We start from the raw sequence: 23,106 nt of genomic DNA on the forward strand, positions 1-23,106 counted from the left end.
TGATCAAATCACAAAATACGCAGATTTTAGAGTTGAAAGCAATGCAGTTCATAGATTAAGTCACGGAGATAAGCCAATAAGAATTTTCCAAAAATGGCCTCTCTTCGACTTAGAATCAAGATTCATAGGGGACAACCCAATTAAAGTTAAAGACCATTGATATATATTTGTATCTGAGTTTGTTACACCGACATCTTTAATTTTAGAATTTTAGAATCAAGATTCATAGGGGACAACCCAATTAAAATTAAAGACCATTGATATCTATTTGTGTCTGAGTTTGTTACACCGACATCTTTAGTTTTAGAATTTTAGAATCAAGGTTCATAGGGGACAACCCAATTAAAATTAAAGACCATTGATATCTATTTGTGTCTGAGTTTGTTACACCGACATCTTTAATTTTAATTGGGTTGTCCCCTATGAATCTTGATTCTAAGTCGAAGAGAGGCCTTTTTTGGAAAATTCTTATTGGCTTATCTCCGTGACTTAATCTATGAACTGCATTGCTTTCAACTCTAAAATCTGCGTATTTTGTGATTTGATCACCGTGAGTGTATGTATTTGTTTTCATCATGTGTAATTGTTGGTCAAGATTCCTCGGTATAACGTATCTATATTCAAAAGGGGTAAAAGGTACAGCACCTTTTACCCCTTAGTAGTGCCATCAAATTTGACTTGGCCCCAACACGGGCCATTTGAGCGCCATATTTTTAGGCTAACCCCCGTGAGCCTGAAGTACCTAAATAATAATCTCATACGTTTTAAATGTCCATCTGCTAAAACATCTTTTAAAGTATAATTGAAACTTTCTAATGATGAATCAGTTATATAATTTGCATTCATAAATCCTTCAGCAAGGATTGTTTTGGCGGTGAGGTATTGTCCTCTGAGTCGGTCATATCCTGGTCTTCCGTATTTTCTTGCTCTGATTGTTCTTCTTTTAATATTTTTATAACGAGACCTAAAGTTTCTCTTGCGTTTTCTAAAGCTTGTCTTTTTATAGTATCTTTTATAGTATTTGCGGTACATTTCCTACAAACGATACCTTTAGATAAAATAATGTTAATCCTTTTATTAATTAAATTTTTTGCTCTTGGAATACCTATATATCCCCATTGGATATATATATATATATATATATATATATATATATATATATATATATATATATATATATATATATATATATATATATATATATATATATATATATATATACATATACAGTATTGGACAAAACATTTGCAACCAACATCGAACAATGCTAAAAAGTTTTCCTAATTTTACATGTCTTAAAAACGAAACGAACTATACTACCACAGCAAACAATTCAGGAGTCTGGAGTCATAGCATGCCACGACATGAGCAATCAGCTGACAGGTGACAGCACACAGGCAGAATTTCGTTGACAAGTGCCATTTTGCAGCGGACAAAACAAGTGCAAACTTTTTGGTTTGTTTCATTTTCTTAAGTCTGGTCCGTGTCAACGTCACGGAAGTTTTTTAATAATTAAATTTTACTATACAAGAGACATGTAAATGACATGCAATTCAGCCAGTATATGGAAGTCAATCAGTCAGTATTATCAAGACAGTTTATCAAAGTGAGTTTTATCAAAGTGTTTTATCGAAGAACATCAATACAAGAAGTGAAATACAACAAGTGTTTCATTACATCAATACATTCCACATCCAACCAAGACGTTGTGTTCCACAGAGCATTATTGTATCATCACAAGGTAAATGTAACACAGTAAGCCTTGAGAAGCGTGATTATTTATTTTTATTATTTTTATGACTTCAAGTGCAAAAATGGCTCCCGAAAGTCTTGGATTGGAACTAAGAAAGAAAATAATTGGCAATTACGTAAGTGGAATGTCACAAAAAAGTATTTGTGATAAATATCGCGTGAAAAAATGGACCGTATCAAGACTATGTTCCAAATATCGTTCTACGGGGAAGTTGGCAGCAGATAACAATGGTGGAAGATCGCGTTCCACCACTTCTAGAGAGGATTCTATGATTGTCAGATCCGTCAAGAAAGATCCCTGGATATCATCAGTCGAGATACAAAAGCAATTAGAGTTGCCTGTATCGGACCGAAAAATCAGACGACGTGCTGTTGAAGCTGGATTGTTTTCTCGACGCCCTACAAAGAAACCGCTGATTTTACTAAAAAACCAGAAGAAAACCGCTGATTTTACTAAAAAACCAGAAGAAAACCGCTGATTTTACTAAATAGCCAGAAGAATAGGACAGTTCGCCATTTCTGCACATTCCAGTCAATATGAGATGTAGCTGTTTGCTACATCTCATATTGACTGGAATGTGCAGAAATGGCGAACTGTCCTGTTCAGTGATGAATTGAAGTTCAACGTGATTGGGAGCGATGGCATTTGCCGTGTACGTCGACCGGCCGGAAAACGCCTCGATTTACGTTACTGCCATAAGACCGTGAAGCATGGTGGAGGCAATGTAATGGTCTGGGGGTGTTTTTCTGCTAACGGTCTAGGTCCAATACATCGAAACGATGGAATAATGGACCGTTTCATGTATAAAAATATCCTGAAAGATGTTATGTTACCTCATGCTGAATGGAATATGCCAATAAAATGGGTTTTTCAGCAAGACAACGATCCGAAACACACTGCAAAAGTAGTCAAGCAGTGGTTTCAAGACAACCACCTATCGGTGATGGATTGGCCGCCCGAATCTTCGGATCTCAACCCTATCGAGAACCTGTGGGAGATCGTCAACCGCAGAATTAATCGTGAAGGTGTTCGTAATAAGGATCAGCTGTTTGAACAAATCCAAAAAGCCTGGGCAGCAATTCCACAAAGTTTCATTGATCACCTGATCGAATCTATGCCTCGAAGATGCAAGGCTGTGATCGACAACAAAGGATTCGTCACGAAATATTGATAGCGAAATACAGCTTGGTCAACATTTTGTCGAGTTGCACTTGTTTTGTCCAGAAGGAAATCAACTTTTTTTAATACTTTTGATTAACTTATTAATTTTCGTGTACAAATAATGAACTTTGTGATGAATAAAACTTGAAGAACTTTGTCTCTAAACAGTTACATAGTTATTTCTCTAAATTGAAAAAATGCAGCACTTCTATATAAAGAAACTAAATTAGCATTACTTGGTTGCGAATGTTTTGTCCAATACTGTATATATATACATATATATATATGAATCTGAGTGAAGAAGTTTTTTACCAATCACAAATATATATATATATATATATATATATATATATATATATATATATATATATATATATATATATATATATATATATATATATATATATATATATATATATATATATATATATATATGTATATATATATATGCTTTTTAAGAAAAAAAATTAAGTAATGTGTTATGGTACTCAGTTAAGAATGCAAAAAAAATTTATAAATCTGCTACCCTAAAAAAAGTTTAGCCACCCCATCTGCCCCCACCTATCAACGCTTGCATTTTTTTAAAAAATTTTTTGTTAACTTTTTGCTTTAATTGTTGTAAAAAATGATATAAAATCCGGAAATTCACATTTTTTATATGATTGCAGTTTTGTAAATTGCGTAATTACGCAAAATTTTAATTTACGCAAAAATTTTCTATAATTACAAGGGATCGCTTGTGTATGGTATACTAAAAATTTAGTGTACAGTTTACCGTATAGTATACCGTAAAGTACACAATAGTATAAGTATACTTTTTACTACTACTAGGAATTGGGAGGTCTGGGACAAAATCATTTTTTCTTCCTCGCGGTAAAATTTTTCTGGGACAAAACAATTTTTTTCATGACCTGAAAACGTGTAATGAAAAATTTTAATTTTTGTAAAGGTGCACGAAATTTTTCTTGTTCTTTTTTTCTTTCGTCTTGTTCTTTTTTTTGTTTCGATGATTGATTTGTAGTTTTGTAAATTGCGTAATTACGCAAAATTTTGCCCATTCGTGTATTTTTTCTTTACTTTGTGGTAGTAATTTCTGTTTTATTTCGTTTGTTTATTCGATTTTAATTCATCTAATAATTTAGATGAACTAAAATTGAACAAAGAAAATGCTCTTGATAAAACAATTGCATGTGTTATTGTAACAGTATTGCATACCACCTAGCTTTTTTGTTTTCTCTCTTAAAGTTCAGTTTGTTTTATAGCATCTGAAAAATAAATTGTCAAGCGACCTTAAAGTATATGATTATAATATTCAAACATTATAATCATATTTTTTAATGTTGCTTGACAACTTTTAGTCGAAATATTTGAATGAAAAACTTTATTCAAATATTTCGACTAAATCAACTTTTAGTCGACTGAACACTGTTTGTAAACAAAGATGCGTTTAAGAATAATATTTACTAGAAGATAGTTGATTTATCCTTGTTTTTTGCAAATACTTGGTGCTAATTGTTCAATTTTCAGCTGAGGTACTTCTCGAAGAAATAAAGGTGTTTCACTTTTTAAGATACCGTCCACCGATGATGATTTTAATAAAGAATGGAGAAAGAAACTTTTACACGTTATAAATAAAGATAGAGGAATTGATGAAAGCCTAAAGACCCAAATCAAAAAAAAAAAAAAAAAGGTTTATTTGCGAAAAGTATCCCTAGGTCAACATATTATTGTCAATCTCTCAAGCCTGGTTCTCTACGAACATTGAATCTTCCGGTTAAAAGCTTTTCATTGCCATGTCCTTTTTCAAGTGTGTTTATTCCCAAAGCTCGAGGATCAGCTTCTTCTATATCCCTAAAGAGATCAGCTTTTCCTTTTATATCAAATGAAGCAGTTAATATAAACTCATATAAATCTTTTAATGCGTCGGTGAAATGTATTAGCTTACAAAAATTTGATTGGGATGTGAAAACGATAATGAAACTTTTTTTGTAAAATTGAGTAAGATGGATGATGTTGTTTGTTGTTTCTAAGTACTTGTTGTTCACTGTTTCTAAGTACGAATTTTATATTGATGATAGCCTCTCATTAATATTTGTTTATATGGGTTCTACCAGATAATCATGAAATATACTTGCATTTAAAAAGATCAATGTTTAATACAACTATTTTTAACCTTATTTCAATTTCGTTATAATATATGATGTGCCCAGGTATTACAAATAGATTAGTTAGTTCTTATGTATATCTTCTTAATGTTATACCTAAAAAATGTGAATTATTTAATAGTTATTTACCTTTAAACCATATCGAACATTTCCAATCTCTTTCATTTGAAGTTTTTATTACTGACAATGAAATTTGTAAAGCATACCAATGTCTTCAGTCTCAAGAAAAAATATCTTTTCAAAAAAATAGTGATAAATTACTTTTCAAAAAAATAGTGATAAATTACTTATTCCAGCTGAACTTAGAGCTCCAATATCTAAAACTGCACCAGAACGTGTAAAATTAACCCCACAAAGTTACCGTTTAGAAAATAAATTGCTGAAAGAGAGCATAAAAGAAATGCAACAGAAATTAAGTAAATCCTCTCATCTTGTTAATGTAAACAACACAAAGCAGGTTTTTTGCAAAACATTTTACAGATGAATAAAAAATTCTGGATAAAAAATGCAACTTAAAGAAGCTCCAGTATATTATGACTAAAAGCACATAGTGCTACAGATTAAAAATGCCTAACATACCGTATATACTCGCGTATAAGTCGAGAAATTTTGGACGAAATATTTTCTCTAAAACAGCACTTCAATAAACATTTTTTAATCAAAAAATAAGAAATACGAAAAAAAATTTCTAGGAATAAATTTTTTTTTTTCTGATCCGCATAAAGTCGAATTGCTGTTTTAGAGTAAATATTTCGTCCAAAATTTCTCGACTTATACGCGAGTATATACGGTAAACATCTAAAAATGTATAACTTTTCACTAAACATTGGCTGTAAAAATAGTGACTTCAGACATTTCCAAATTTAGAAGAAAAGCTAGAAATTTATTTGTTGAAATCTTATAAAGATTTCGAAGGATAACGAAGGATAGCTTTACTTATTACCAAGCTGGATTTTTAGCCTATGATTACTTTAAATATATGTGAATAAATGCCATAATCGATAGAGACAACAATATTGCAGGTGTGAAAGTGCTTAAGGTGGTAGAGCACAATTAAAATACAAATATTTGATCAAAATATGAAAAAAAAAATTTTTCATTCATCTTATTTAAAATTTTATCCTCTTTCTTTTGATGTTAGTATGAAACTGAAACTATTTTTGGAAATATGTTAAAAATCTACATTTGCAAAATTATTTACCTTAGCAACGCCATAGCAACCACAAACATACCCTCGTTTATTATATACGTTGAGCAAAATTGCAAGCTAATTTGTCTTTTTGTTGTGTCTATCATGCTTTTTATTGTTTATTTATCAACTTTGCTTTTAAAGAAATTTGAATTTTGAGAATTTTGTTTTTCTTTATTTTGTACTTATTTTTGTTTTTTCTGCAAGTTGAGTTTTTCATATTTTATCAAGATTTCAAAACATGATTTTTTCTGATTGAATAAAGCTTTTGTTCTGAAATTTTCAGGACATATTCCTAACAACATTAGAATTCATTTGACAGATAGATTTTATTTAATTGTTTTTAAAACTCATTATTTTTAGTTTTAACTTCTTTAAACTGCTTGTAAATCGTACTAAATTTAACTTATCTTAAAAAATAGGTCATATCTTTACATATAAAAGGACTAATTAAAATTCTATCTGTTAAATGGAATAAAATAAGTTCATTAACAGATCTGCAAAGTTTAATTAATGGTTCTTAAGTCTAATTCAAGTTAACGTGTTTTGAAAACATAAGAATTAGATCTTTATTTACACTGTTTTTGCGCCATTATGGGTTTTTGGTAAAGTTTTTCAAATTTTTTTTTTTGCAAAAACATTTCATTTCTCTTAGTGAAGCATTTCTGCATATTTTTAAAACTATTTTTTAAATCTTTCATGAAAAGTGTCTTTTTTGTGCTCTACCACCTTAAAGGTTTCATATCCTGACATAATTTTTTTTCTTTCTCAAACCAGAAAATACAAGCTTAATAAGAGCTATCAGCTTTAACTGATAAAAAAATGATTTTTTGGCATGACCAAAATACTATTGTGCCATGCCGAGCCAAATTTATTATTATATCGAAATATCAATAAAATACATCATCTTATATACAAAACGTAATGTAAAGATAGAATTTGTATTCGATCGTTAAAGTAGTGGGAAATACCTTAATGCTAAGTACTTGTTTTAAACAAATTTTTTTTACATTTAAGGCACGCCAATAAAACGAAACCGATGAAAATTCCCTGATAAAAAACCTCCTCTTAAAAAGTAAATATTTACTTTTACTTAACACCCCCCCTAACACAAAAAACAAGGTCTTCATAATGGATAAACATAAATACGTTTTATTCCTTTCATAAGAATCGAAAGTGTGCGGTAAAAGTTTTAACATTTTATTCTGTGTAAGAATCAAAGCTGTTTGAAGTAAATTCTTAATCGTGCTAAACGACACACGAAGCTGTTTAATCGTGCTAAACGACACACGAAGCTGTTTAAGATCGCAAACGAGCGATATTAAAATTCTCTTGCTCGGGAATGAAAGAGAGGAGAAAAGTTGTTTCGTTAAGCGTTGGATTATTGATGACTTTTCCGATGAAACATACTCGCCGACCGTATGGAATCATTCGTCCTGCTACAAAGATACGAGGAGCATCCGAACTTACAAAAGTTACAAAAAAAGAAAATTACTTAAAAGCATTTTTGACACAAACTTTAAGAAAAATATCTTTACAAGGTGGGCACAAAATAAAGGTCTTAATTTTACATAGCCCACTTTCATATATATACTTTACTGTATTGTTCAAAAAGTCAGGAGAAATAAAGGCTTTGTATTGGGTGGTTTCAGTTAGAGAAAGTTAGTTAATAGGACACTGCAGATTGTTAATGCATATGCAGAATGGCTCATTTGGGTCTGTTCCTTTCTCGATAATTTTGTAGAAAAATCATGACAGGTGCAGCTGATTTAAATGAAACTCACATCAAAGCGGCAGCTCATGCCTTTAAAATACTTATAGACCACAATAAGAACTATGCAAACAACCCAAGGGTATGGGTAAAAAATTCTGCAAAAAAAATGAGTTCGGCAAAAAAGGCGTAATTTTTTTAGATATAATTAAAAATTTCAGAGTCGCTTTGAATTTTGAAAAATCGAAAAAAATGCAGAGCATAATTAGTTAGTTAAAGAGTACACAGGAGAAGAACCTTCATAAATTCATCGTTTTCAATGTTAAAGAATTTTAACCATCTATTAGTGAAAAATTGCTGAAAATAAGGATGTCCTTTCCTGAGAAAAACTATTGTATTGAAGCTGAAGAAAAAGGAAAAACATATCACTCTAAAAAATTCCTCCAATCCCGCGAAATTGAGGCATTGATAAAAAAAGGACGTCGTCTAATTGTTGTAAAAATTGGTGCATTAGATGGTGCTTAAAATGTGTATTGGTGGGTATCTTCCTACTAGATAAACTATAATCCGTTTGTGAAAAAAAGAATAGGCATTAAAAAATATTTTTGTTTTTTAGGTGGTTTTAAGTGATCCAGAATTAGATGAAGTAAAGAAAATAATAACAAAAATGTTTAAAGGCCATGGATTAAATATCACCATTCAATGCAGGATAAAAATTGTTAAAATCATGATATTGCATTGAACTCAACCAATCCCATAAATAAAGATGTTATAACAATACTAACAATAATAATGACAAGAAGTTGTTAGCGAAATACTATATGGTGTTTCGCATTTCGCAAAAATATTATTACAAAGTTCGGCAAACCATTCCGCGATTAAAAAGGCGAAAATTTTATAGCAAAGGATGAACACAATCCTTAAAAGAAACGCTTTAAAAGTTAGCCATTGCTTAAATTTTAACCGACCTTGATAAAGTATACCTATAATAAACCTTAGGCATTTATTCTGCTTTTTATATTATTACTAACCCTATTATGGTTCGTTGTAATCAAGCTAGTGATAGACATTTTTGTGCTCATCTTTCTTTATTCTATATATATTATATGCATGCATCATTGTGAGAAAAAAATTTTTCATGTTTTTTATATCCTTTTTTATATTCTTATATATTTTTATATCTGTTAGAGATGCCGCATACTTTTCACATTTTTTGTAAAAAACTCGTTTTCAAAAGCAACTGCTTCTTTCTCTTGTGGTTTACATTTAGCTATTTTTAAATCAGAATTTTACATACATACATACATACATACATACATACATACATACATACATACATACATACATACATACATACATACATACATACATACATACATACATACATACATACATACATATATACATACATACATACATACATATATACATACATACATACATACATACATACATACATACATACATACATACATACATACATACATACATACATACATACATACATACATACATACATACATATACACACATCTGTGTGCATATGCATTTATCTATATATTTATATATTTACGTATGTGCCAAGACTCAAACTATAGTTGAAAGACAGTTTTCAAACTTGATGAAATCCATGACCAATCATCCATTCTTTCCCTTATTGAACTTTTATGAAATGAATATGGAATGTCAAAAACAAATGCCCAAAAGTGAAAAAAGGTGTGGGAAAAACCTAAAAATATATATGTGTGTGTGTGTGTGTGTGTGTGTGTGTGTGTGTGTGTGTGTGTGTGTGTGTGTGTGTGTGTGTATGTGTGTGTGTGTGTGTATGAGTAAAGTTGGATTAATAAAGTTGGAACGCCAAAGAAGTTGCCAGAACAACTTAATAAAAAAAGTTCATAAAGTAAATTAACTAATTTTTTTTTTTATTCATGCAACATGAGTTAGTACTAATGGCGCTTATTTTTCCACTGATCTTCTTTTTTAACTAATTGTATCCTTTGGTTACAGCTTGACAATTGAGAATAAAGCATTTTAGGCTGGTGATGAAAACATGTATTTAATGTATGTATGTAGATTGAGGGTGAAAGATTATGTTGTAGCTTGTAAGTATAGAACAAATCTTTGCATTTCCTGGCTTCTGGTAGTTCGATTGAGAACTTAAATATGTTTTTCCATGTTTGGAGTTTATCGATTGAGGATGCGACTTAGTAAACTGTAATGTAAAATGTAAAATGTTAAAAGGTATAAAACCTAAATTTACATGAAATGGAAATTGAGGTCTAGCGCTTGATTAACATGAGAGTTGTTAAAAAAATAAAAACTCGCGATCAAACGTAACTACCCGAAAAAATCAAACATGGCTACCCGAAAAAAAAGGCCTTGTTAAAACTAATTAAGTTCCAATTTTTCTTTCAGAAAAACAACAATACAATCAAACATAATACCTGATGTAATTACGAGTTATAGAAAAAGGAACGTTTTCTACATGTTGCGGAATACGGCGATCATTTTCTTTTTTTTTCTAGTAATTATCGATCTAAAGCACGTTTTGTTTTATAACTAGTCTTCTCATTTGTTACTATCATTTTTGTTAGAAAAATTTTTCAACAGTGATTAGACGAGGAGTCGAGCTATCTATACAAATTCATTCTCAAAAATCATTTTGTCCTTCGTGTTCGCAGAATTAAAACACAAAGAATAGTCAAGAGCCGTTTCCTTTGCTCCAGCATCAGTTCTAAAATCAGTTGAATCAACATTTCTTAGGTCAATATTTGATATTGCATTACTGCTGACTTCGTTTAAACTAAATGAAGTAGCACTATTGGTAACGACTGGATAATTCATCTCTGATTTGTTTTGAATTGAAAGATTAGAACTCTGAGAGTCGTTTGAAAAGATGCTTTCAAAACTTACTTTCCGAAGCTCTGCTCGAGAATTTTTGTTTGGGTCCGTCCAAATGATCTTTATTTTGTTGATAAACGAAATGCTCATCAAAAGAAAGTTTGTTGCAATTATTAATATGCAATGAGCAAACTTTAAGTCCGACCAAGCCAAGTTACTTTGGATGAGCCCAACCATTATACTCAAGGTTATGTTCGATAAAAGCAAAGAGTAGACAATATAACTTGTTTCGTTATACTTCCACGGCAGATTTTTTCCCTTCAATGTCTGAAAGCCGCATATTATTGACAAAATGAACGAGTAACATAAGTAAACCAATGAGAAACTGGATGAGTTACATTGTTTGTGCACAGTGAACAATTCCGTATCTCTCACATCTGAAGTCTCTACTTTGTACTTGCTGTAATGCACAACAAAAATTATTGCTGCATAAACGCTGGGAAAGAATGTCAGCAATATCACTACTCTGGATCTGACGTACAGCATTTCTTTCTTTGACAGCTTGCAACTAATACCAAGATTGAAAATTGTTACGAGACGAGTAACTCTAACTAATACAATCGTAATTATAGCAATGTGTAAGAAACTACTAAAATAAATTCTTATATAGCACTTCAACTCAGTCTCATCACCAAATGCTAGAAGAGGTAAGATGAACCAAAAAAGATGCATCGTCATTTGGGTTAATGATAGTTTGTAGTTAGAAGAACGGACAATCGGGGTTAATTTTTTTATAATAAATGTAGCTATGAAAAGCACTGCAATTAAACCACCAATACCAGAGGCCAATAAAACTAACACTTGGTACTTTAAATACTCGCTGCTACCTAATTTCCAGTATCTGCGATTGAGCTTTATGCAATCACTCTGATCTATATTTGAATAATTATCAGCATTAACAGCACACGCAACGCAATTAATCCAGTTTGAGAGGTCCGTTACTGAATTTTTTGGGCACTGCTCACATTCCCAGCAGCTTGATTTGGTTGTCCAATAGACTTTTTTTTGTCCTGGAGGGCAGGGTATTGAACAACTGGAAATTATTTCGTAAAGTTTCACAGTTTCATTATTTTTAATTTCAAGTCTACTATCAGATAAATTCGAAGAAGTCCACGAAGCAGCCAATACAAAGTCAGATTCGTTAAGAGAATACAGTTCGAACGAAGCTGATGCCGCAAAATGATACTTGGAATGGAAGCTGAAGGTCTTTGTGTTATTTAGAAAAGAGAAACTAACGTCATTTATTTTCTCATTAAACCTGGTCCTGTTTTCAATGGTTTGGTAAGTATTTGGTGAAAATGTACTAGAATAACTATTCTGGTATTCGAAAAATGCTTTTACTAAAACTGTTACTGCGTTTTGAACAAACAGAGTGCCGCTAAGAGCATATTGTTAATACTAGTAATTATGGGACAAAAAAAGATGTTTATTTGCTTTTTAACTAAAGTATTGATGGGAAATAATCAATCATTTGAAGTCGTTAATTATATAGTAAATGAATGATATAAAACTTTTAAAACATAACCTCTTTAACACTGTGTCAAGAACATGTTGGTGTTAAATTTTCTGATTGAGAAGTATTATTGCAAGAGAAAAAAGTGGTAAGAAATATCAAATAAAAAACAATGAAATTTTCTTATAATAGACTGACAATAATAGTGAGTAGTAAATTGAATTGTTTAATGTGTTATAATGGGTGACATCAATTCCTTTTCTCACTAAATTGTTTATGTAAAGAAAAAAAATACCACTGTTGTTGGTTGAGGTTTACCAATCAATGTTTTTGAAATATTTCCAACATTAAAGTTTGGCGTATTATCGTTTACTCCGTGTTTTTCAAATGCTACTTTCAGCCACTGACTTGAGTTTGTATAATTGAGACTGTAAAAGTGTTGTTTGAAATCCTCGTCTATTCCCTCAGTTTGAGCCACTAAAAAAATTCTATTGTTAAGCATGTTATTCTGTGTCAAAAACCAGGAGTTTTTACCAACTGCTTCGCTCAAGATCAAACATCGACTAATTAACATTTCTTTTTTTTGCGCCAGCTGTAAAAAATTCCGTACCTGAACAAATTGTGACCAAACCACTATTACTTTTGCTTTGCTTTTATCTAAACGCTCAAGAATGTCAGCATACTGTTTCTCGTCATAAAGCACCGGGAGTATTATATCTAAATCGATACTATTGTCAGAGTTTTTTGTGAACTCTTCTTTGAACCGATCTATTCCTGCTCTTCCGTACGAGTTATCCATTGCTATTACAGAAATGTAGGTCCAGTGGTATTTATTTAACAGATCTGCGATAAACTGCGCTTGAGATGCATCAGAAGGAACTGTTCGAAAGAAGTTTGGGTAAAAGTCTGTATCATTTAATTCCAAACTTGTTGCAGCGTAACTTATGATTGGAATTTTTCCAAAATATGACGCTAGTTCGTGAGCATAAATGGAATTTGATGATTCCGCTGGACCTACAAAACCTAAAAAGTTGTCATAAGTATTGGAACAAGAACACATGCTGTAGTTTTTACTGGAAAGTAATACGTTTGTAACAGCATCCGTTGTCATGTCATAGTTAGAAACGTCATGAGAGTCGTATATTGCGTAGCCAAATATGTTCCTGCTATGCAATCTATTTACCTCATCAACTGTATACTTCAATGCTTCCATCCATCCGATGGATCTGTAATCGATCTCACTGGCCACAGTACAGTTCATTGGAAATATGCCGGCTATTAAAAACTCACCAGTAATTTTGCTTCGGACTTCTTTATCCATACATCTAATACAAAGCGTGTCACTAAGACACAGTAATATAAATGTAGTTGTAAACAGAATTAATTTTTGTATAACAAAGATATTTTTGTTAAACATTTCTCCACAATTTAGATTGAGTTCACTGATGTCTTTCTTCGTATAAAATTGTACAATTTTAGACTTGTTTTGCTTCTTGTTTTGTTCGAAAAAAAAATCTAAATCCTTTTTTTAAAAGATTATTAAAGAAATTTTTTTTGCTAAAAAAAAAAGCAATCCTTCTTTTACTATGTGCGTTTATAAAAAAATTACTTTTACCACAAATAGCTCAATCCTCTTTCAATATGTTTTTAGTAATTTCTTTCCATTAATAAAAATGTGCATCTTTAAAGAAATGTGCTTTGTTTTGAAGTCCTCATTTAAAATGTTGTTTCCTTTTTTACAATATGTGTTTATAATGAATTGTATTTTATTTTAAAGAACAAAATCCTTTTTTTAACAAGTTTACCACAAAAAACACGAATACAAGATAACAATTATAATGCATAATTTATGTTGAATGATAATAATGCTCAATAATAAGAAGGTATTCTTAAATTAAATTACTTTAAAGCTCATTTTTTACATCATAATCTTTGGATCTATAGATCAGTATGTCCGCAAGATTTGCAAAAGAGTAAAACACACTTTTCCTACTTAACAACAGTCAGCCTTTCCTACTTATAACCGTCAGCCGTCATTTTTGGCAATTATTTTTTAATATCTATTTTTTTATTTATTAGGAAATTTGGTAACAGAAACAAAATGCACACTACGTTGGAGTTATATATTTCTGGTTCTGATATCAAAAAAGCAACAAAAATGGCGGTGATAAAATACTTTTTGAACTTGTCCAGCATTGACAAGTTTAGGAAATACAAATGACAATAAAGTCAAAAGAAGACATTTTTAGTACCGAAAAGATGTAAAACTGTTCAAATATTTAGTGGCATTTTTTTTTAAAGTGTGAGTAATAGGGTGTTTATTATCTAGACACACCTGGTGTGTGGTATTGTTATCTTTATGGCTTGTGTAACATTCAACCTATAAAAAGGAAATACTGGAATGCTTTTAATAAGATCTTAAAGAATATTTAACTGGCTTAAAAATGTTAAGACCCATTCCCCTCTTCCTCCTCGCGTTTCAGCTTCGCCACCCTAATACACATGTGAATATTTTCCCTGAGAGTTTTTGTTAAGTTAGTCTTTCGCTTTAAAAAAGTTATTTCTCTTAAATCAATGAGACCTTTTGTAGCGAGTAATGAAATAAAAGATTTCATCCGTTTAAAATAACAGTAATGATGTTTAAAATAAATAATAATAATCGCTTTATGAGATTGAGTTTACATTAATTTGTAATGCGTTTTCATCAAATTCAAACGGCAGATAATAAAAAAAAACTTAAATGGATTATGTTTCACAATCGTTACTTTTGACTTAATGAATATTTTCACCAAAGTCGACAATTTTAATCGCGTTTGTTTGAAATCTCGATGATCACGCCACTCATCACCAAGAACGAACGAAACCGGTGTCATGTTAATATTTTACTCCGTTGAAATTTTACTGCGCAGTAAATTTTTAACGCTATAATTTTACTGCGCAGTAAAATTTTAACGTTAAAAATTTACTGCGCAGTAAAATTTTAATGTTAAAAATTTACTGCGCTCGTTATTTTTTTACTGTCATCAAGAAAAGAAGAGATGTTAAAGTTTTTGGGAGGGGCGGGTAAAAATATACATGTTTTATAAAACTAAGGGTACTTCAATTTTTCTTTTAATGAAACTTTTATTATTTAATGCATACATTAAATGATAGTTTACTTTCCAGGCTAGATTTTGATTCACTTTTTTATGTAAAGTTATGCATTTTCCCTTATTCTTAGCATTAGAAGATTTTACATTTAGGAACATATATCAAATAAGTTTACCAATAACTAAAGGCCATAAATTATTGACGTATATATCTGACAAATGGGTTCAGATATACTTCCAATAGGACTGTATATACTTCTAAAATAACATGAAAAACAAGTGGAACCAACAATATTTTATTTCAGTATAAATTTTTCTCACTTTAAAGTCTTTAGTGACAAAACAACATTAAAATGATTATTGTTTTTATTTTCTAAAAGAATAGTATGAGATGTTAGTTGATCAAGTTTAGTGGAAGCTGGATATTTTAGCCATGATAGTTTTTGTCCTGTGAATGACCACACCGCTATTTCAATTCCAATAAGATTTGCAGTACCAAGAATCTCTACATCTGTAGCCCATATACCATCTGCGGCCATGTCACTTTTGGCGAGATAACTTTCCACGTCATCACCTAAATATCCTAATAAGAGACTGGAGCAGGGTTCTGTTTCATGTGTTTCACAACCAGATCGCGAACACATACAATGCAGGCCAAAAGTTTGGACACTTGGATTTTGTTTAACTTTTTAATTCAAACTCCCATAATTATTTCAATAAAATTCAAATATCATATTTATTTTTTAAAAGATACATATAGTTACTATTTAAGAAAAAAAAAGACAAAAAATGAAATAAAAAAGATACTAACAACATTATTATTAGTAAACTGTCTTTTCGTCAAAAAATAGCCCACGAGTTTTTATCACTTTTTTTGCGATCTGTGGCATCCTATTTATTAATTTATTTATTATTTCGGTTGTAATTGATAACCAGGATTCTTCTAATATTTGCCACAGGTGCTCTTTGGATGTTGGGCATTTTTGTCTGACCTTTCTGTCCTATTCTTCCCACAGTAACTCTATTGGGTTCAAATCTGGTGATTGGGCCGGCCAGGTCATGTTTTTGAGGACACAATTATCCTCTTGTTCCTTTACATAGTTCTTACATAATTTTGAGGTGTGTTTAGGGTCATTGTCCTGCATAAAAACAAAACCACGACCAATAGTTCTTAAGCCAGAAGGTATAGCATTGTTTTCTAGAATTATTTTATATTGTTCTTTTTTCATAAAACCCTAAATTTTAACTAGGTCACCTACACCAGCTGAAGAAAAACATCCCCATACCATAACTGACCCACCACCATGCTTGATTTTCGGCACTAAACACTCTGGGATCATTTTTTCTTTTGTTGTTCTTCTGATGCAAATTCTACGTCTTTGTCCCAACAGTTCAAATTTGGACTCGTCGGTCCATAGTACTTTTCCCCAGTCTTCTTCTGTCCAATTTTGGTGATCTATAGCCCATTGTGACCTTTTCTTTTTATTTCCAATCCGTAGCAACGGTTTCCTGACTGCTATACGATCAAAAAGTCCTGCTTGTCTAAGACGTCGTTTCGTAGTGGTTAATTAAATAGATTTTGAATGACTCCTATTAAAGCCTGAAGTTATTTCCGGGGCCGTAAGTCTTCGATTTCTTTTACTCATCAATATTATACTATTATCTTAAGCTTTTGTTGTCTTTCGTGGTCTATCAGATTTTTTTTTGTCTTCAAAAATGCCTGTTTCTTTCCATCGTTTGATGGTATCTTGTACAGTACTTCTGGCAACTTGTAATTTTTTTCAAATTTTACGAACTAAATAACTTTCTTTTATGCAATGTAATTATTTCAGAAAGTTTTGCAACCGTTAAAGAAGGTTTTTTACCCATATTTTTAAATAGTCGAATTATAAAATTTCAAAATTTTTTTGAAGATTTTTTAATACAACCGTCATTAATACCAAATGAAAACTAAACAAAACTAAATATTCTTAATCATTTTAGTCGGCTATCATTATATTATAAATATTTCCTTCATGTTTCAACAAATAGATAACTTTAACAAGACCAAACTCTTAAGAGTAATGTAACGCTATATATCAAGTTAAAATAAGCAATTAAAAAAAACAAACTTATTTGAAAATGCATGCATGCAAATCTGATGGATATTGTTTTTTTCGAGCAAAAACAAAATTGCTCGAAAAAAACAATTTCCATAAGATTTGCATGCATGCATTTTCAAAGGTACACCATTTTCTTTTCCATCAATGAGATCTGGCATAACAAGTATTTTGAGAGCAAGTTTTTCAGCAATTTTCTGGCGAATATCTTTGGAGGGATGTTTCATTAGGTTGAAGTGGCGTTGAAATTCATCTTTATCACCACATTCTGAAGATGATTCAGACATTTTTGAATTACTTTCCTTTTCAATAAATGGTTTAAGATGATGTAGAGAATATTTTTTTTGCAATGTGTTATCCCCTTTAATGTTCCTTAATAAGCATGTAGAATTTAATAAAATATCAAGAATCTCATATGGACCCAGCCACGAGAAAGTCATTTTTGCACCATTCCTATCATCTCTTTTAAGATTTCTTAAAAGTACTTTTTGACCAATACAATACTTTGGTGCTGTTGCATGCTTTCTGTCATAGTCAATTTTTTGTTTCTTTTGTGAACAAACAATATTTTTCATGGCTTTTTCTTCAATTCCTCTTTTCATTTCTGAAGTTTTTGTAAAACCTCTTTATCATATACAGGATTATATTCATCATCATTGAGTCTATCTATGTATTTTACATCGATTGGAAAGCAGGGTTGTCGGTTATACATAAGGAAAAATGGTGAGTACCCCATTGAATCATGCACTTTAACACGTAGAGCAAAAAGGATTCCATCTAAAACTGACGCCCAATTTTGAAAATTTTCATTTAAGACCTTAATGATCGCTTTCTTAATTGTTTGGTTCTGTCTCTCTACAAGGCCATTGGCTTGTGGATGGTAAGCCGAGGCAACATGCTGCTGGGTACCTGTCATGTCATGTAATGCAATGGATACAGAGTTTACAAACTCCCAACCTTGGTCATTGATTTGTGTTTTAAAACAACCATGTCAGCATATAACCTTATAGAGAAAGGATACTACTGATACTGCTGTTTTGTTTCTTAGAGGTTCGGCTTCAGTCCATTTAGAAAAATAATCAATAAGAGCAATCACAAATTTGAATCCATTCGATTCAGGTAATTGAATTAAATCCACACCAACTTGCTTCATTACTTGTTGTTCCACTTTAACAGGTTTTAAAGCAGGAGATACTTTAAGATTTCTGTTGGAGGTTTTCTGGCATCGCTCACATTGATTTATATGCTTTGTGATATCCTCCACTATTGAATGCCAAAAAAATCTTGAAGATATTTGCTTTCTAACAGCATTAATGCCAAGGTGACCGGCTAATGCAACAGCTTTCTCTGAAGTTCCAAGACCCTCATGAACTTCTTTAACTATGTTTAGTTGCTCTTCTCGATCTATTACCAGAATCAACTTCAAGAAACAAAAGTTTGTTTTTAGACATTTAAATAAAAACAATAATTAGAACTAAAAAATGTTTTAAATGTTAAAATACTTTTTGAAATTTTGAATTAGTTAAAAAGTTTTTCTTACCATGCCAATATTTTTTTTGCAATACATCAATTTGTTGTCTATAATTGCAAAGTTTTTACATTGCCTTTTAAAGTTTGCCTTTTTTCCTTTCTCATTTACACCTTCAGGAAACCTTTTGTCATTCAAGTATTTCCTGATATCATGAAAGTTAATATTTTTGTACATCATGAAAACGCCAAAAAAATAAACGCCAGAAACTGTATATTAAAAAAGTCAGTAAAAAAATAACGATAGCAGTAAAATTCCAAAGTTTAAATTTTACTGCGCAGTAAAATTTTTACGTTGGAATTTTGCTGCGCAGTAAAATTTTAATGGCAGTAAATTAAAAACGCTACACCGGCTACAAAATAAAACAAAATTTATTTAACTTTTATTGGTTAAATAAAATTTTAATATACAAAAAAAATTTTTATTATAAAATTGTGATATCTCAAGCCTTGTTCGTTTAGGTAATTTTTTGTGGCCGGGTTTACAGAGCTTATTAATTTTCCATTAACAGTAGGTGTAAAATTTTCTTCTATTATTTTCCGTATTTCTTTAAATAATTCAGTAAAGTTCTTGTACTTTTTAATGTTAAAAGATTTTCAGTGGCTTGATAACCAGATGCTGGTTTTGCTGATGCTGTTTTTTTCGCTGATGATGTATTTTATTTTATTTCTGGGTTGGAAGTTGGGAATGTATGTAATCTTTTGGTTGCAACCGGATTTTTTTAAAGCTTCCTCGAACATATAGGAAGAATTTCTGAATATGTATTGGCTAGATGAATTGGCCGACAATCGCTGCTCGATTAAGGGCGGAATCTGCTTTAAGATGTTTTCATTTTACATTGGATGGAAATAAGTGGGCAATTGTCTTTGAAGAATTGAGCCAAGTTCTTTCCATTTGTGGGCTACTGGTGTTTTTGATTTTGAAGGAAACTTTGTATAATACAATTTGAAAGAACTATATATGTATATATATATATATATATATATATATATATATATATATATATATATATATATATATATATATATATATATATATATATATATATATATATATATATATATATATATATATATATATATATATATATATATACCAATTAGTGAAGCAATACAGATTTTTATCCACGAATTAGAGAAGAACAGTTGAGAATTGTGATGTACTTAACTGAGAAACACGTATTACAGCTGAATAAAAAAGAATAGTGTACCAGCCTGGAAAGTCTCTTCTGTTTCGTGGAATTGAGACACGGATGAAAAATGGATATGGTCTATTTGATGTAGCAATGAGTGGAATTGATGGAGCTGAAGTTTGAAAATTAGAGAGTATCTTCCTATTTGATAAGCTTTCATCAGTTTGTAATAAAAAAAAAATCTATAGGTACTCATAAAGAAGATGGTTTGGCGGTTTTTAAAAAGTTAAAGTGGCCGAGAATCAGAAAGAGTTCAGAATACGATCACAAAAATGTTTAAAGAATATGGATTAAAATTTACCATTAAATGCAACATAAAAATTCTTAACTACTCGGATATTACTTTGAACCTAAAGAATTCCACTTATCAACCCTATAGCAAGCCAGGAAATCAAATAAATTATATACATAAGGAATTAAACCACTCTCCGATTATTAATAAGCAAATACCCATTTCATTAGAACGCAGATTATCGAGACTTTCATCCAGTGAGAAAATATTCCGCAAAGCGATTAAGTGTCATGAACAAGCATTCAATAAAACAGGTTATAGTTATAAGTTATAATATGATAATACTCCTAATAAAATCAGCAAGAAATATAGTTGCAAGCGTAATATTATATTGTTCAACCCACCAAAAATAACATCAAAAAAGTTTGGAAATTAAAATCTGTAATAAGCTGGAATAACCAAAAAGTCATCGCCGAAATTGCAGATCGAAATAAGAATTCCTGCAATTGTATCAGCAGGTTGCAATGTCCCCTAAACCAACATTACTTGATTGAAAACACACTATACAAAGATGTTATTTTTTCCGACTTTCCGAGCAATTTAAGTATATATTGGCATAATTGAACCACCTTTTAGTAACGATAAGCAAACCACATTAAGACGTTTAATTCTGCAAGGTACAAAAACGATACCGAACTATCTAAGGAAGAATAATAAAACCGATAATTAAATGGAGTCATCAGAAAGTGCCAACCTTGCCAACCAACCACAAGAAGATACAACCTATGCTTAAATAAAAAAACTGAAATTGCCATTTATTGGTGCGGAGATTTCTTAAACAAAAAACAAGAGCTGGTGTGTATGTGAAAAACTGTATCACCATGCAAAAAGATGAATTTTAAAGGCTTTTTTAAAATATATTTTTTAATGTTTTATTAAAGCAGCAATTTCTTTTGGATTTCACGACTTTTTCTCTGAGCAAGTTTTTACTATTGGTAAATCAATATCAATATCAATACATTTCGTGTTAAAGATATTACAAAAAACCCTGGTCATTGCAAATAGTAATTCACTAATAAAACGCAATAACGTAAATAATATAAAGAAAAGACAAGAGAAAAACATAAAAATAGAACTTTACAATAATTTATAAGTATCACTTATAAACAAGGCCGGATTAAACAATTGTGTGGCCCTTGGGCACTGAAATTTGTGGGGGCCCTCGAGAAAGATTTTCAAGCAAGCATAGCTAACGTTTAGTACCGTTTCCGGTACTAAAATTGTATTCTAATGTAATGTGTTAAAATCTAAAGTAACTCCGCATAAAGTTTGACCATCATATAAATTGGGGCTAATGCTAAAACAATGTATGGACAAATAAAAACAATCAATAGACATGAAACATATAATGATATAAAGATGTGTTTTGTTCAACTTTGTAAAAATTTGTTAGATTATAAAGAAATGTAACAATTTCTAGCATTTTGCAAAACAAATGTTTTCACAATATCTGAGAAATTAATCTCCCGTAGTAAATCGGATACTATGCTCATTAGTGTCAATTAAGAAAGTCGATTTTGGCTCTAAGTTGGTCCTTAGTCTGTTTTTGATAAGTTTCAATTTGGAAAACGATCGTTCTCCCGAACAATTAGAGACCATTAGGACCAAGTACATCCTTAATAGGATTTCTACATTTCGAAAACTTGAGATGAAGTTATTCGCATTTAAAATTTTGTGAAAGAAAAGTTCTTTGGGCACATTTGCATTACCATCATAGTCATCCATAAAAAGCTCTAGAAGGGCTGAAAATTGAACAAGCTCATTTCCGAGACTTTCTTCAAGGTCAGACTTGTACTTGTTAACCAAATTGTTCGCAGACATCATTATTTCGTTTGGTTTCATTTCATCAAGGCGATTTAGAAAGCCATAATACTCACATATATTCTTGTAAACATTTATTCTGTCTTTAAGTGAGACATTAAAATGGGATAAAACTCATTGGGATAAAACTTGTTGAGCGAAACTGATCATTTGGGGATTGCTCAACTTCATCTCCAGTTTCATAACCCAATGGATTGAGCCAAACATTTCTATTCCGCTGACGACGTTGAGCTTGGGAATATTCAGTTGAACCAGATAATTTCTTTGCACATTCTTCATATTGAGCAAAACATTCTCGTTTTGATTCCTCGAATGCTTTCAGTGAAGAAAGGGCATCTACTGCAGACTGCAATACCATTTCAGGACTCTGGAGTATCTAATCCAGAACTTGAAAAATTAGTAGTGATACTTTTGGGCCCAGACAATTTGCAAATAAAGCAGTATACTTTTCCTGTGTGTGAGGGAAAGCACAACCAATTACGTTGACATGTTTCACTATTTGTCGTTTTTCGTAGGAACAAATTTGGGGTACATTTCCGAAAAAAGGTTAGGCCATCAGGTTTTTCCTGTTTCTGTGATATTGAATATTTCATTAGTGGATCTTGATCACAATTTTGCAACAACGAGGTAGGTCCCTTCTCTGCCCAAAATATTATCATATCCATTAAAGCTAATTCTGCCCACAAATCAATATCATTCCCAAATCCAAGCAAAGAGTCATGTTCAAGTTCAATTGTTACAGCTTTTGTCAT

At 31.1% G+C, this 23,106-nt stretch overlaps 1 protein-coding gene and 1 pseudogene across 1 annotated transcript; both read right to left on the bottom strand.

Moving 5' to 3' along the window:
• Nucleotides 1–12,662: 12,662 nt before the first annotated feature.
• LOC149878090 (extracellular calcium-sensing receptor-like) lies at nucleotides 12,663–13,973 on the bottom strand. The gene is made up of 2 exons (XM_090073032.1): nucleotides 12,944–13,973; nucleotides 12,663–12,810 (listed from the first exon to the last, which is right to left on the bottom strand). The coding sequence occupies exons 1-2, from the start codon at nucleotides 13,748–13,750 to the stop codon at nucleotides 12,790–12,792; spliced, it is 828 nt and encodes a 275-aa protein (XP_089929158.1). The 5' UTR covers nucleotides 13,751–13,973; the 3' UTR covers nucleotides 12,663–12,789.
• Nucleotides 13,974–17,884: 3,911 nt separating this feature from the next.
• Nucleotides 17,885–22,712, bottom strand: LOC149878091 (uncharacterized; annotated as a pseudogene).
• Between the last annotated feature and the right edge of the window lie 394 nt (nucleotides 22,713–23,106).

Source organism: Hydra viridissima, unplaced genomic scaffold (genome assembly GCF_058129835.1).
Source record: "Hydra viridissima isolate aposymbiotic clone 2 unplaced genomic scaffold, HvirCarnegie_v1 scaffold_15, whole genome shotgun sequence".
Taxonomy (NCBI): Eukaryota; Metazoa; Cnidaria; class Hydrozoa; order Anthoathecata; family Hydridae; genus Hydra; species Hydra viridissima.

Bases quoted from the DNA above. Each gene is read 5' to 3' on its own strand.
- LOC149878090 (XM_090073032.1), bottom strand. From the start codon at position 13,750: ATGTTTAACAAAAATATCTTTGTTATACAAAAATTAATTCTGTTTACA. The intron at 12,811-12,943 runs GTACGGAATTTT...GAATTTTTTTAG, and splicing joins TTTGGTCACAATTTGTTCAG to TGGCTCAAACTGAGGGAATA.